General features: G+C 43.8%; 2 protein-coding genes across 7 annotated transcripts in view; one reads left to right on the top strand and one right to left on the bottom strand.

The window, feature by feature from the left end:
• ACAD10 (acyl-CoA dehydrogenase family member 10) overlaps nucleotides 1-16,699 on the top strand; it is a 289,487-nt gene that overhangs the window by 174,859 nt on the left and 97,929 nt on the right. The window lies entirely within an intron of this gene.
• Nucleotides 5,298-16,699, bottom strand: part of BRAP (BRCA1 associated protein) — a 71,892-nt gene continuing 60,490 nt past the window's right edge. For 5 of the 6 annotated variants that reach the window (XM_056536325.1, XM_056536305.1, XM_056536332.1 and 2 more), the window contains 3 exons: nucleotides 16,144-16,233; nucleotides 13,602-13,705; nucleotides 5,298-8,016 (listed from right to left, as the gene is read on the bottom strand). In XM_056536325.1, the coding sequence (XP_056392300.1) occupies nucleotides 7,668-8,016; nucleotides 13,602-13,705; nucleotides 16,144-16,233 (543 nt within the window). In that variant the 3' untranslated portion in view covers nucleotides 5,298-7,667. The remainder of the gene's footprint in view (nucleotides 8,017-13,601; nucleotides 13,706-16,143; nucleotides 16,234-16,699) is intronic. The other variant, XM_056536316.1, reaches the window with a different exon arrangement.

The raw sequence follows: 16,699 nt of genomic DNA, 5'->3' as shown, positions 1-16,699 counted from the left end.
CGGTGGACTATGACGATGACCTGCAGTTTTTTCTTTTCTTTTAATAAAATGGTTAACGAGGGCTGTGGGGGAGTGTTTTTCCTAATAAAAATGTTTTAACTTGTGTGTGCGTGCTTTTTTTCTTTGTTATTACTTTACAGGCTTAGTAGTGGAAGCTGTGGTGTAGACGGAGTCCATTACTAAGTCGGGGCTTTGCATTAGCCCCAAAAACAGCTAGCGCTAACCCCCTACTGTTACCCCAGTACCCAACGCCACAGGGGCACCGGGAAGAGCCGATACCAACAGGCCTAGAGAGCCAAATATGGTGCTCTTGGGCCTAGGCGGTAACAGGCTGATGTTATTTAGGCTGGGGAGGGCCAGTAACAATGGTTCCCGACCACCCTGGTAACGTCAGGCTGTTGCCGTTTGGTTGGTATCTGGCTGAAAATGAAAAGACGGGGAACCACACACGTTTTTTTTTTCAATGTTTAAAAAAAAAAAGTGTGTGGTTCCCCGTCTTTTCATTTACAGCCAAATACCAACCAAACAGCAACAGGTAATAGTTGGGGGTTAGCGCTAGCTGTTTTTGGGGCTAACGCAAAGCCCCGACTTAGTAATGGACTCCGTCTACACAACGGCTTCCACTACTAAGCCTGTAAAGTAATAAAGAAAAAAAGCACACACAAGTGAAAACATTTTTATTAGGAAAAACACTCCCCCACAGCCCTCGTTAACCATTTTATTAAAAGAAAAGAAAAAAACTGCAGGTCATCGTCGTAGTCCACCGATTCCGAGGTAGTCTTCCGCATTCACGTATCTGAAATGAGACGAAAAACACAAAAAAAATGGGTTAGTACCTGGAGAGCCTAACTTGACGGAGCTGGAACGGGGGTGGGTAAGTGGCCTTCTGATCACCGTATCCAGCCATCTAAACTCTCTAAACTACACTTCATCTGCCTGTAAAACTAAGTTCGCTACACTACACCTGTGTACAACTACGCCAACTATGCTAGAACTGGACTAACACTACACTACGCTAACTACTCTAAGACTACGCTGCGCTCACTACTCTAAGACTACGCTAACAATACGCTACGCTAAATACGCTAAAACTGTGCTAACACTACACTACACACATCTAAGCTACGCTAAATACGCTAAAACTGCGCTAACACTGCGCTAACACTAAGCTATTCTACGCTAAAACTGCGCTAACACTAAGCTACTCTACACTAAAACTGCGCTAACACTAAGCTACTCTACGCTAAAACTGCGCTAACACTAAGCTACTCTACGCTAAAACTGCGCTAACACTAAGCTACTCTACGCTAAAACTGCGCTAACACTACACTTCGCTAAATACACTAAAACTGCGCTAACAATAAGCTACGCTAAATACACTAAAACTGCCCTAACACTAAGCTACGCTAAATACGCTAAAACTACGCTAACACTACACTACACTAAAAGTGCGCTAACACTACACTACGCTAAATACGCTAAAAGTACGCTAGCACTAAGCTACGCTACAACTGAGCTAACACTACGCTATGCTAAATACGCTACAACTGCGCTAACACTATGCTACGCTAAAAACTGGAAAACTGCGCTAACACTAAACTAAAGCTACGCTAAAATTGAGCTAACGCTACGCTAACTACGCTAAAATCGCGCTAACACTACACTAACTACTTTATACCTGTGTAAAACTACAACTCCCAGCATGCCTGGGCAGCCTTTAGCTGTCTGGGCATGCTGGGAGTTGTGGTGACTTCACTGCACTACAACTCCCAGCATGCCCGGGCAGCTTTCAGCTGTCTGGGCACGCTAGGAGTTGTGGTCCCTTCACTGCACTACAACTCTCAGCATACCCGGGCAGCCTTAAGCTGTCTGGGCATGCTGGGAGTTGTAGTCCCTTCGCTGTCTAATCTAAGCTAAACTACAACTCCCAGCATGCCTGGGCAGCCTTTAGCTGTCTAGGCATGTTTGGAGTTGTAGTCCAAAACTACAACTCTCAGCATACCCGGGCAGCCTTAAGCTGTCTGGGCATGCTGGGAGTTGTAGTCCCTTCGCTGTCTAATCTAAGCTAAACTACAACTCCCAGCATGCCTGGGCAGCCTTTAGCTGTCTAGGCATGTTTGGAGTTGTAGTCCTAAACTACAACTCTCAGCATGCCTGGGCAGCCTTAAGCTGTCTGGGCATGCTGGGAGTTGTAGTCCTTTCGCTGTCTAATCTAAGCTAAACTACAACTCCCAGCATGCCTGGGCAGCCTTTAGCTGTCTGGGCATGCTGGGAGCTTTAGTCCTAAACTACAACTCCCAACATGCCTGGGCAGCCTTTAGCTGTCTGGGCATGCTGGGAGTTGTTGTCCTAAACTACAACTCCCATGCTGGGAGTTGTGGTGCCTAAACTATGCTAAATTACAACTATGCTAAAATTGAGCTAACGCAACGCTAACTACGCTGAAATCGCGCTAACACTACGCTAACTACTTTATACCTGTGTAAAACTACAACTCCCAGCATGCCTGGCAGCCTTTAGCTGCCCGGGCATGCTGGGAGTTGTGGTGACTTCACTGCACTACAACTCCCAGCACGCCCGGGCAGCTTTCAGCTGTCTGGGCATGCTAGGAGTTTTGGTCCCTTCACTGCACTACAACTCTCAGCATACCCGGGCAGCCTTCAGCTGTGTGGGCATGCTGGGAGTTGTGGTCCCTTTGCTGTCTAATCTAAGCTAAACTACAACTCCCAGCATGCCTGGGCAGCCTTTAGCTGTCCGAGCATGCTGGAAGTTGTAGTCCTTTTTCTGTCTAATCTAAGCTAAACTAACACTTCCAGCATGCCTGGGCAGCCTTTAGCTGTCTGGGCATGCTGGGAGTTGTTGTCCTAAACTACAACTCCCATGCTGGGAGTTGTGGTGCCTAAACTATGCTAAATTACAACCTCCTACACTAATCTACCTACCTACGCTATTTGTGTAGTGCTGTGCATACTTTCTGTTCCCCGTTCCCTGAGAGTTAACAGGGGACAGGGAGTAGAGCAGTGGGTTGGGAGGCAAGCGGTTGACAGCGCTATCGGGCATAGGCATCCCGATAGTGCTGGCGATCGAGCGCGCTGGCGGGTGACAATAAAACAGTAAAAGTCGGGCATCCCGATAGCGCTGGCGACCGAGCGCGCTGGCGGGTGACAATAAAACAGTAAAAGTCGGGCATCCCGATAGCGCTGGCGATCGAGCGCGCTGGCGGGTGACAATAAAACAGTAAAAGTCGGGCCACAGAGGCCATGAGAGCTCCGTGCAGCTTCAGCTATCACAGGGAGAGCCAAACTGAGACTGCCGTGCGCGTCGATGCGTGACGGTTAAATATGTCACGTGACAAGTGTGAGCCAATAAGATGTGTTGGAGGCGGAGCATTTCATTCCATGGCAAATTTCATTCTACGGCACTGCACCGGCTTACAGCGTAAGCTGCGGCGAAGACAGCGGGAAAATAAAACGGAATGTCCTGTGCTGCTGAAGGGGGGGGGGGGGGGGGGGGGGGTGAGGGCGGTAGCTAAGATCCGACTCCCCCTGGCTCAGATATAATGGCCGCTGGTCTACTTAGTAAGCGGCAGGGGGTGGGGAATAAAATCCTCTGCACTAGTTCCCGCGCTGCAGGAGAGGTGACTGGGGGCGGAGCCATGAGCTGTTTCCCTGTCAGACCATCATGGCCACTGGCAAAGAGTAAGTGCCGGGTGGTGGAGAGCAGTGCAGGGTTAAGTGCAACAACCCACACTGCTGAAGCAGTCGATTTAAGCACAGTAGAAAAGTCCCCGGCTGCCTGAGAAGGGAAGGAATACTCACCTACCGGGAAGATTTCCCCTTATAATCACCTGATGGTGTCTCCGGCAAGCTTAACGCCACACTGCATCATGCCAGGCTGCCATAGCGGGGTGAGCAGGGGCAAGAGGGGGACCCAGACCCGAAGTACTACACTAGTGCTGGCTGTTGGCGAGAAGGGGTTAACGGTCCATACTATGTCGAGTGCCCCTTCATAGCAGAAGGGGAAACAGGTAGCGCCATGCTTCTGAACCCCCACTTAAAAACGAAAAATAAAAGGAATGAAAAAACGAATTAAACATCCATAACTATAAAACAAGAAAAAGACCAGGTCTGGAGAACTCCAGACCTGTGTCTTGCTTCCTACTGACACTAGCTAAAACCGTTTACCTCACTTTCAGTGAGCGGGTATATCCTGTAAGGGAGGAGCAGACTTTTTTTTACTAGTGTCAGCGTCTCCTAGTGGCAAGAGCATATACCATCAGTATCTCTGTCCCCCAATGAAGAGCAACCAAGATTTTTTTTTTTTTTTTTTTTAAACAACCATATTACAAAAGGTCTTTCATTTTCTTCAGTAATAACACATATAAAGTTTTGGATCTGACAGTGCCCATTTAATTATTACAGGGAACAAATGCACAATTTGTCACTACCGTCCCAGGGTCCAGTTGTTGGGAGGGATCCATAAGGAAGGTACTGGCTGTGTTAATTAAATAATGCTAAATGAGTGATTACCAACCAAACTAACTGAGGAAATCCTAAAGGGAAAAAGTGGGTTCAGTCCATTAATCACATTTAAATTGCCCTTCAGATATTGAAGGTGACCCTCCATGCTTCTATGAAGAACCAGTAAAACAATGTATTGCAGAGCAATGGCTTTTGAAAGATGTATTTCATTATAAGTGAAGTAACCAGAGAGTCAATAACCAAAATTACCTTTTACCCTTAAATTAAGAAATAATTTATTCTAAGCAAGAACAGCAAAGGCAACAAACTTTAGAGATCTAAAGGTAAAACCTTTATAGAATACATGCAAAGGCTCTGTAAAACTTACAGAAAAAGTGACAACTTAAATAGTCATACAAGGACAGTTATAAAGGAAGAGATGTTGACCACCCGTATAGGTTAGGGTGGTTTCACACCACGTTTTGTACTTACGGTTCCCGTATACGGCTGGGAGGAGGGAGGGCGGGGTTTAATCGTGGCGCCCGCACTCAGCCGTATAGGGGAACCGTATTTAATGCATGTCTATGAGCCGACCGGAGTGAACCGCAGCCTCAGGTCGGCTTCGTTTTTCGTCCGTATGCGATTTCCCGACAGTAGGCAAAAACATGGTCGACCACGTTTTTGCCTGCGGTCGGGAAACCACATACGGCCGAAAACGCAGCCGACCGGAGGCTGCGGTTCTCTCCGGTCGGCTCACAGACATGCATTAAATACGGTTCCCGAATACGGCTGAGTGCGGGCGCCACGATTAAACCCCGCCCCCCCCTCCTCCCAGCCATATACGGGAACCGTAAGTACAAAACGTGGTGTGAAACCACCCTTACTCAGGTTGTAAGAGTATCATCTTGTGCTACCACAGGTTTAATGATTTGTAATATTAAAAGGGGTGGTCCAGTGACATCACCTATCCTGAGGATATGGAAGAATTTGGTTAAGTGTCTGCTCATGAGGGGTCCAACCGTTGGGACCCCCCATAATTTCCTCAATGGGACCTGGCTCTCAGAGAAGTGGATGCTGCAGACGGTACGTGATCCATTTGCTCTCTATGGGAGCACCAATGAAACCTGAGTCCCATAGAAATTAATGGATTGCATACAGTCTGCAGCACAAGATGTGAGAGCCTAGACCCACAGGGAGTCCCAGTGGTCAGACCTCCTGTGATCAGACACATCCTCTATCCTGTGGATAGAGGATACGTTGTTTTTTAACAAGACCACTAATTTAAGCACTTTATGTACATAAATCAACACGAAACAAGGGTGAATACAACAGAATTATACTGTCTGAGCAAACAATACTAAGAGAACATTTTGAATGTTGACAAAGTGTACATTCTGGGAAACCAGCTTCTAGACATACACAATAAGCCATTTTATCCCACCTATTAAAAGGGGAAATCAGAAATTCTAAAATCATGGCTTTGAAAATGAAAATATTTGGGGATGCCATGGATTCTTGCTATTCTGCAGGTTTTTTTTTTTCATCTGTCCCATTTATCGTTTCATTCTGGTTGCTTTGACGATGTCTTGGGGAACATGTAGCCATGGTAAACAGAATAAATACAGCCTTTGTTTACATAGCTGGCCTCCGTTCAGTAAGCAAAAAAGTGGTGCAAACAGAAATAGTTTATTTTACAAACAAATAGATCTGACCAACTTTTCATATGCAACGATGCACGACTAGAATGGCAAGTTTGTAAAAATGTAGTTATCTTGAAGACAACTTTATTAACATAGGAGCTATCAAGAACCCTTTCAGAGTAATATGATATAAAAAGGCAGCAGGCAAGTTAAAGTACCAATATCCAATATATTTTAGGTGGCATACACGATGTTCGGAATGAAAGATTTTGCTCCAATTATAAATAGATTGTCGGCATTATAGATAAGAATTTTTCTTGGTAAAAAAAGTAAATTTGCAGGTCTCTCACGTTAAAGTAAAATGGAGGGCAAAAGCCATTTTCCTGGAGTTCAGGCATCCAACCATATTATACACTTTGACACAAACACCCCTTCTGTTAGTAAGAACTGCCATACTTAGTCAAAATATACAGTGAAATGGTGCCAAGGAAGCTGCATGAGAAATAGCCCATGTCTTATGGCCAGCAGGAACACAGCCTTTATGCAGGTAGGGCACCTGAAATCCAACCAAATGGTATATTCACACACGACTGAATTGTTGGACATTTGTTGTGGATTTTCCCAATTAACTCCAATAGGTCAAAAACTGCAATACATCTGCAGCAAATACACCAAATAAACCTGAAACAAATCTGCAACATTTCAGTGCCAAGTAAACATACCCGAAAATATCCTATTTTAACCACTGCAAAAATGTTGACGCATCTTAACAATAAGACCTATAAAAACTATAACTGAAAAGGACTGTTGTCAGCAGCCACTGAATTCCAAAATGCAGAACAGTCGACAACATGTCACAACTACATCTGAAGTTACATTAATAGTTTACAGCTTATCCAAATTCCATTTCTGTGTATCCAAACACAAAGGCAACACTTTTACAGTGTAAGAATTATCTCTCAAAATGGAGACTAAAACTAAAGCAAAGTTTGGGTAACACAACTTTAAAATAAGTCAGTCATAATTGTTCAAGGGAAATCTAGCATTTCATTTTTTTGGATCCAAAGTAAAGTTCCTTTTTGAAGCCACTTTACAGAATATGTCATTTTCCTTAAGAGCAGATCCCTGATATAATGCTTTCTGTCACGTTACGACAAGAGAGGTAACCAGACGCTTATATTCTACTGGTGGGTCAAGTTTAGGGGATCAGAAACACTCCATGCAACCCTGAAGAGTATAATTGGAATAATTGCTCATGTAACTGTAATTTGAGTAATAAATCTGCTAAGGAATTGCTATCTATGCACTGTCTCCTAATGAGAGCTTCACTTAACGATGCAGTAGGCTATAGAGCTTAAAGGCTTGTCAGAGAAAGTTTCCATCTCTGATTATTTGGTACAAGAAACTATGCTTAGAGTGTGCTATGAATAATGAATCTGGACTTTTCACATCCCAGCAATAATGCCGGCCACACTTCCCTGCAGCAGTTCAATTTATCCCACTCTAAAGGGAGAACAAACATAGGCCCATAAGGTAGATTTCTAGATTAATAGAGCTCCTGTATGTGCTATTTGCCTCTTTTTCCACGACCCTTCCTTGACTTTCCCGATGCTGGAGAAGTACTAGAGGATGCCATTGCTATGTTGATCTGACCATCTTGAATTTCCTGTCGTGCATCTTCTGGCATTTGGTTGATTTTTCGTTGCGCTTCTAGGTAGAACATGACATCACGTAGTTGCTCCTGCATTTCTACAATTTGCACGTCCTTCTGTTCACAGGCTTCCTTTCTCAGAGTTTCCTCTTCTTTTAGTTTGGATTGAAGCATTGCCTGATTGGCTCTTAGGCACTTATTCATTTCTTGCTCTTCCTTCAGTTCTGTAGATAGTTTTGACACCTTTACACTTAGCTGAGTACACCTAACAGCAACACAAAAATAAAGGTTTCATCACAAAAGAAGAAGAAAACAATACAAAAACTGACACGTGTACAGAGCGTCTTTTACATGATCCGTAACCACAATGTATTTCTCATCTGAAGTAAACAGTACATAATATACTGAGATTATAATCCATAAAATGTGTGAAAAGTCTTGATTGGTTGAGTGTTAAGAGAGAAGCTTGTGGTTAAGTGCTTCACTTCTGACATGTTGACTTGTCAATCTAAGGCACTAATATTGTGAAGAAAAACGGAAAATGCAGCGAGTTGGAAATGAAGAACTTAACTGTGTGCTTCTCCCTGCTCGTTCTAACAATTAGTGGGAGTCTGAACACTCAGAGCCTGATCAAAACGCTTGACAGGTCTGTGACAGGTCAAAAGTTTTGCTTCTAATGTCAGGGACACTTTACATTTACAAGAAGCAGATACTGTGTAGATCAGACCTGGGCATTGTACGGCCCGCGGGCCACATACGGCCCTTTGATTGGCTCTGACCGGCCCGCGCTGACTGTCGGGCCATACAATGCCCAGGTCTGAGTCACCACCAGCCTGTGACAGGGAGAGCTCCGTGCGATGACAGGAAGAGATTGCACAGTGCTGGGGAGGGGGCGTGCACCTCCTGTCTCCTCTCGCCCCCTCCCCCGCCTTCTCTCTGCCGTGCAGTCTTACAACCCTCCATAGGCAGAGCAGGGAGGGGAGAGGAGGAGAGGCCGTGTATCCTGTCTCCCTCTGCTGCGCAGGGCGGGTGAGTGTCTGTGTTTATAGGTGTCTGCGGGACAACCATGCTGCCTAATCTGGGGGACAACCATGCTGCCTAATCTGGGGGACAACCATGCTGCCTAATCTGGGGGACAACCATGCTGCCTAATCTGGGGGACAACCATGCTGCCTAATCTGGGGGACAACCATGCTGCCTAATCTGGGGGACAACCATGCTGCCTAATCTGGGGGACAACCATGCTGCCTAATCTGGGGGACAACTATGCTGCCTAATCTGGGGGACAACTATGCTGCCTAATCTGGGGGACAACTATGCTGCCTAATCTGGGGGACAACTATGCTGCCTAATCTGGGGGACAACTATGCTGCCTAATCTGGGGGACAACTATGCTGCCTAATCTGGGGGGAAAAACTACCCGGCCCTCCACAATATTTTTAGTTTCTCATGCGGCCCCATGGGAAAAATAATTGCCCACCCCAGGTGTATATGGAAAATGTGAAAAGTGGATGCGATTTTAAAGTGTACCTGTCATTAGCAAAAACGTTTTAAACAATGTAGAAACTAACATATGTACAGTGGTCCCTCAACATACGATGGTAATCCGTTCCAAACGGGCATTCGTTTGTTGAAACCATCGCATGTTGAGGGATCCGTACAATGTAAAGTATAGGACAGTGGTCTACAACCTCTGGACCTCCAGATGTTGCAAAACTACAACACCCAGCATGCCCGGACAGCCATTGGCTGGGTGTTGTAGTTTTGCAACATCTGGAGGTCCGCAGGTTGAAGACCACTGGTATAGGAAGTTGTACTCACCTGTCCCAGCCGCTCCGGACCGTCACCGCTGCCCGGGATGTCGCCCTCCATCGCTGTCGCCGCGTCCCCGACGCTCCGGTAAGGCCTCTGCTTCCTGGGCATCCGCACTCTCAGTCGCCGCCATCACATCGCTACGCACGCCGCTCCTATTGGATGACGGGGCGGTGTGCGCAGCAACGTGATGACGTCGATAGAGAGCACCGACGATGCAGGGGATCCCGAAGAGGACGTGTCGGAGCCCCGAGGACAGGTACGTGATCGTCAGCGGACCACACGGGGCACCGTAAACGGCTATCCGGCGGCAGCTGAAGCAATCAGCGCTGCCGGATAGCCGTTTATGCGATGGCCCAGACATAAAAAAGCATTGTATGTTGATGCTGCCTTCAACATGCGATGGCCTCTGAGAGGTCATCGCATGTTGAAATTATCGTATGTCGGGGCAATCGTAGGTCGAGGGGTCACTGTATATTAATAATATAAGTTTAAGTTTGTAAAAATATATATATATATATATATATATATATATATATATATATATATATATATATATATATTATAAATTTTGACTGACATTATCTACATTTTATAAAAAGTTCTTGCAAACCACAGGCACACTTTAACAAATCTTGTTGACACACTGCGAAAAACAAATACACTATCTTATATAAGCGAGTACACTCACATTTTTGTAAATATTTTGTGACCACACTGAAGAAATGACACTCTGCTGCATTGTACAATAGTGAGTACACAGCCTGTATAACAGTGTTTAATGTTCCAGTTTCCTCAAAATAGCTTAATACACAGCCATTAATGTCTAAACCTTGGCAACAAAAGTGAGTAAACTCCTAAGTAGAAATGTGCAAATTGGGCCCAAAGTGTCAATTTTTTGTGAAACTGCTGTATGGTCTAGCCCACCTTGCTGCGTCTCAGTTTCAGGGTTTTGGCAATCTTCTTATAGCCATGCCATCTTAATGTAGAGCAACATTTTTTATTCAGATTCTTAGAGTGTTTTGTCATGAGGTGCTAGGTTGCGTTTTCAGTGACCAGTATTAAAGTGGTGTAATCTGTCTCACACACTCTCTAAGACACCTGCTCCCCCATTCATACCTGAGACCTTGTAACATTAATTTCCTGGTGTCATGTGATTCAATAAACTGGCTAATTGGGCCCAATTTGGACATTTCCACTAATGGAATGCACTTTTGTTGCCAAGGTTTAGACATTAATGGTTGCGTTTTAAGTTATTTTGAGGGGACAGTAATCTTAAACACTGTTATACAGATTAAGCACTCCCTTCTAGAGTGGAGCGAACTAACAGTAAGTTTGTCCGAACCCAAACCTGTTCAGCCGTTTATTATTCTGCGTAAATTAGTTCCACTTTTAAAGTGCTCGGATTGCCTGGAAAAATCTGGGATGGCAATTTCAGGTCTCCTAGGACTGAATCCACATTTTCCAGGCAACCAGAGCACATTGAAAGTGGAACTAATTTATGCAGACTAAAGTAATCAACGGCGGAGCCACCAGGTTCGGGTTCAGACCCAACTCTACTCCCTTATTTACATTGTAGCAGTGTCATTTCTTCAGTGTTGTTACTTGAAATATTTACAAAAATGTGATGATTGTAAAACAAATTTTTCTGTGGATTCATGGTGGAACGCTGCAGCAGATTCAAAAAAATACTCTGTGTGTGAACACATTCATAGTGTTACTGAAAACATTCAATATAATCTTAATACAGTAAACTATTTTGGTGTTTCAGGGTTACAGACATGTCTAAGCTTCTCTAATGTAGTTGAAAAGTTATTTTATATTACATATCTGTATTATCAAGCAGCAGATAATATAGAAAGAGCTGCACTCACCAGTTAAACCTAATAGCTTTGTTCAGTTTCAAATAGTGGTGGACATACAAAGCTGCAGGTGCATGGTAGAGAGCGATGGCTGTTTTGCGCTACAAACTTTATTCTGGCTCATAATTGATATCACTTCTACCAGCGCTAACTATAAATATCAGCAGTGGCAGTACCATGCTTACATATGAACAGTTTGCATGATCAAAACCACACATGCACAAAATATTTCATTATTCTATTGCCTATATCCTAACTATTTTAAAACCAAATAAAAAAGAATTCGTTACAAGAAAACACATACCATTTAGTAGACCAAGTGCTCCACTACACAAAATCCAAGAAGCTTCTTTTCGCAATAAAATTCTATGGCAATCCATGTCAGCAATGGGATATTTAACCATTTCCAGAATTACAATGTGCAGCATTGTGGAATGCAGGATCTCTCACTTTAATACACATAAGATGAAATATGTTGTGTATGCCATCATTTGCCCATGTGGGTTTATTTATATTGGCAAGATTATACATCCATTATATGTAAGAGTTCAAGAAGAGTTTAAGACTACAACTCTGTCAGGATGTGGATATAGGTTCACCCTGCTTTATAGATAGTCTTATACATCTGTGGGAGCCTACTGTGCTGTTCTTTGCAGGTCTGGAAGTGGTGAAATCCCAGGGATCTCCATAGGATTTAACTGATAGAAGAAGCTGCTTGGATTCTGATGTTAGTTAGGATATAGCAACAGGATTCTGAAGCATTTTATGTATGTGTTGTTTTGATCATGAAAACTGTATGTAACCATAGTAAGGCCATAGCCAACATATAGGGGGTAGAGCCCTGTGTGGGACGGTTTTTCAATCCCGCCCACTCCCAATGATTTTTTGACCAATCCCGCAACATTTGTTTCTAATCCCGCCCGCTCACGCTAAAATGTTCGTCCAATCTAACCCACTCCCACTAACATAGGAATGTACAGATACTAGGGTTCAATGCTCTACACATACTGCCCATGTAAAGCAGTGTGTGTAGTACACGAACTGCTTTACATGGGGGGTATGTGCAGAACATTGCACTCTAGTGTATGTACAGATGTGAATAGCAGTGACTGTACAGAATCAGAGGCCTTGTGTCACTGACCAATGCAATGCTCTGTACATACCCCCACCTATATAGAAATGTACACTACACAAACTGCTATACACATGGGAGTATGTTCAGTCTGCAGAGCATTGCACCCTAGGGTCTATAGAAGACACTAGGGTGCCATGCTCTGCAGACTGCACATAATACACCCCCCCCCCATATGTGTGTATAGCAGTGTGTTTGCAGTTGCACTAGTGCAGAGTCCTGCTATACACATTGGGTTATGTGCAGAGCATTCTACCCCAGTGTCTGTAGAAGACACTAGTGTGCAATGCTCTGCAGTGCACTTACCCCCATGTGAATAGCAGTGCAGACAGAGGCCCTGGCTGGGAGGATCACCAACAGATGCAGTCAGTGCACTTACATACCCGGCCAAGGCCACAGCACAGTGTGTGTGTGAATTGTGAGTAACATTGGTGGCAGTGTGTGTGAGTGCCCGTCGCAGAAGCTCGCTCTGATCTACCGGGCTCGGCGGCAGAAGATGAATCGTCTTCAGGATTGTCTAAGATGGAGTACAGACGATCCTCCAGGGCAGGCTGAGCGCGGGCTGCGCTGCTGGTGACTGTAAGCTCTGTCAGCGGAGGGGGGCGCTAACAGGGACTTATTATTTTGAGGCTGCCGCGGGATTTTGCGGGACCCACAGGCATAGCGCCTGACAGCCTGCGCCCGCCCGTTTTGTATGTTCACCGCTGTTTGGAATTTATTAAAACTGTCAGATTTTAAGCTACTCTTTAAATACTAATAGAATTACCGTTTTTTTAAGCAAAGCGCCACTGGAGGGGCTTATTCCTAGTGACTGCACTTGCAACTCTGAAGGCTGCAGGCTATATCTTTTCACACAGAGGTAGTGCCCAGCATGATGAGGTATATGTGCATCGACAGACACGGGCTCCATTGACTTTGATGGCCTGAAAATAATAAGCTAGTGACTACGTTAGGGTCATTTCTCATTTGGATAAGTGTCTGTTCTTGGACTATAGGTACTTCAATCCTACATGCAGAAGGCACATATGTTGTAAGTAAACAAACCTTCTTTCCACAGCTTGTTTCTCCTTCAGGATGTCATTCAATCTGTGCTCCAGGTTGTCACATTTGTCTATTGTTTCCTTGAACTTGGCTTTCATGTTATTAATCTATGAAAAAAGAAAAAATATTCAATATAATCATCATCCTATGCCCTAATAATAGAACCAAGTATAAATGAAGAGATCTGTGCAAAGCTTCAAACACATAGCAGTAGATGTACAGCTTTTATATACTTATGGTAGTGTGTGAATGAGCAAAAATGACTATATACTGCATACAGAAAGTACTTTGACACCAAGATATTCACCGACTTCTCTACTTGTAAAAATACAAAGGCTAAGCCCTTAAATACCAAGACAACTCCTTTACTCTTTCGGAATCATATTTTTATTTGGCCCCAAGTGCCCTTGTTATAAGGGATAAAATGACTTTGTACTAGCTCTGTAATAAAAGGATTTTAGCTTTTATACTTAAAATATGCTGAGGGGTCTGACTGCCAGGCCCTACAGATTCGGAGAATTAAGGGGCTGCAGTGCAGTTTTTTCTATACATTTTTTTTCTGCCACCAGCTATGTAAACTGCAACACTCCAAAATACAGCACCACTACTGAGAGAGTATACCTTCACTATAAAATGGTCAAAAAGAATTGATTGTTATTCAGGATTACTGTACTGTGCTCTTTAGGCAGAAACAGTCAAGAGGATGAGAATTTTTGTTGCTCACGTAACATTTTACACTTTTAATAATTGCTGACTGAAGGGTGCAATGTTTCCCCACTTGTGGAATAGGTCACCAGAAGGTATGCTTCTCCTGAGCTTTCTTAAGAGTGATGCTGCCTACTGCAAACAACCACATGGCACACATTTTGCATTAAAATATATGTCGAGTGGCCATACCACCACCTTTCAGGGAGCCTCGGAGGAGAGGAGGAAGGCTCACTAAACCGCTAAACTACTCGCCTGTCATTGGAAAGCTTTGATGCTTTGACTGTCCGAGTATGTTCACACATCCTGTATATGCTGTGGGTTTATTGCTGTGTATATAAATATGAATAAATATAACAGAACACAGTAATAAACCTGCAGCGTATACAGTTACCATACCATCTTCCCCAATCCAGGTAAGGCTGGGTTCACACCACGTTTTCTTAAATACGGTTCCCGTATACGATTTGGAGGAGGGGGGCGGGGCTTAATCGCGGCGCCCGCACTCAGCCGTATTCGGGAACCGTGTTTAATGCAAGTCTATGAGCCGACCGTATTTAAGAAAACGTGGTGTGAACCCAGCCTTAAGTATGACTCCTCCTCTGGAGCACTCTCCAATGCAGTGGTACTGTGAAAAAAAAAACACCCAAACAAACATAAAAGTATGCCTGCAGTACACTCATTTAACTAGAAGCTTATGAGAGGAAAAGGTTCCAAGCAAAAACTTCAGTGACAATGTCCATAAAGAGACGGTGACATTGGCAGAACTTTCAGAGGTGGCCATTAAACCGATGTCTGTGATAGATACCCTACAAGTAATAGCACCACACACTGCTAATTCTGGTGCACTAACACATCCAAAAGGATTAACTTTGTCAAAACCAGGGCACTCAAATCATGTAGGTTTCATGAAGTAGCTTAAAAAACAAAGTCCAAAAGGAATCAATTTTATATATGGTGCTAGTAATCCATAAAACAATCAGAATACCACAATAGGATCAAAGTTCAAAGCCAACATTACAGTACTCCCAGGGCGCGCTCACAGCACTCAATCTGAAGTGGTGTGGAGAAATAAGCAGAGTAACTGAGCATCCACCTGCCTGGTGGGCACATTGGCTTTGAACTTCGTTTGCAATGTATTTTGATAGATTGTCAACACCATTTATGGAATTGATTCATATTGTTTTTGTCTACTTCATTCAACCAGTGAAATGTAAGTGCTGTGGTTTTAACAAAGTTAACTCTTTTGGCCTCAGTCTGGCAATGAAAGCCTATAGACACATCTAGTAAGCATGTCAGGAACTTCTACACACTAAGCATAAGGCACAAATGCAGTGTGAAGCCAGCCTTATAATAGTTAATGTGCTGGAAAAAAGTAACTTTTCTCTGAGTTTAATTTCCCCCTGCACAATGGCTTTCCTGTGGGAGGCTTCCAGAGGCATATGTGATTGCATTAAAGAGACCACTTACTACATGCCCCATTAGTACTTTCATGTGTTTAAATCGTATCTTACTGTGCAATATGAATCTAAACCCATAAAGTAGAATCAATTGTATTCTAAATAAGGTTTTAACGACTGCCAGATTAACGTCCATGATGCATATCAACAAGCGAAAACATGGCTAGATGGATGTGCACAGACTCTTTAACGGGGTACTCCGGTGAAAAACGTCAAGTCACACACCTTTTTACAGTATGTTGATTGCCCCCAATGTTGCACAAGGATTTGCAAAGACTTGCTACTTTAACTGTCTTTGTGTTTGATAGCAGATGGAATTGAATAAATGTCTACATACTGAAATTCCTGTAGACAAAATGAATAATCTTCCATACACTTACCTCATCTGCAGTATCTTTCTCCAAACGTACAATCTTGTTTTCCCAGTAGATGCGTTGAGACTCCAACTGGCTGGTAAGAAGGTAGGAGTACTGTAACCAGATAAATAAAACACAAATATAATTGGAACTCCAGAAGCCCCTTAGACCCCTTTCACACTATACATTCATCCATTTTAAAGATCCGTTATAATGTTCCGTTATGAAAACCCTGAAAATTGACTGTTAAACGGCCGTTACAAAATCCCATTATAGTCTATGGGATCTTTACATTATCCTTTTTAACCCGTCATAGCTCGTTATTTTGTGACAAAATAACATCAGTTATTAATAACGGGCTATGAAGGGTTAAAACGGATAATTTAAAAATCGCTATCAGGCTACCTATGACCTCTGTTACAATGCAGCTAAGTTGTTGTCACTCATCAGCACTAACCTTAGGGTATGTTCACACTGCGGAATTATGTGAGCGGAGATTCTGTCACGCGGCCGCCGAAGATACTTCTGCGGTAGGACTGTGGGGCGCTGTGCAGTCACCATTGACGGCTATGCAGTACTT

The sequence above is a fragment of the Hyla sarda genome, chromosome 1 (assembly GCF_029499605.1).
Source record: "Hyla sarda isolate aHylSar1 chromosome 1, aHylSar1.hap1, whole genome shotgun sequence".
In the NCBI taxonomy this organism is placed as follows: Eukaryota; Metazoa; Chordata; class Amphibia; order Anura; family Hylidae; genus Hyla; species Hyla sarda.
The sequence above is the reverse complement of the archived record's forward strand: the minus strand, read 5'-3'. Positions and strand labels throughout refer to the sequence as shown.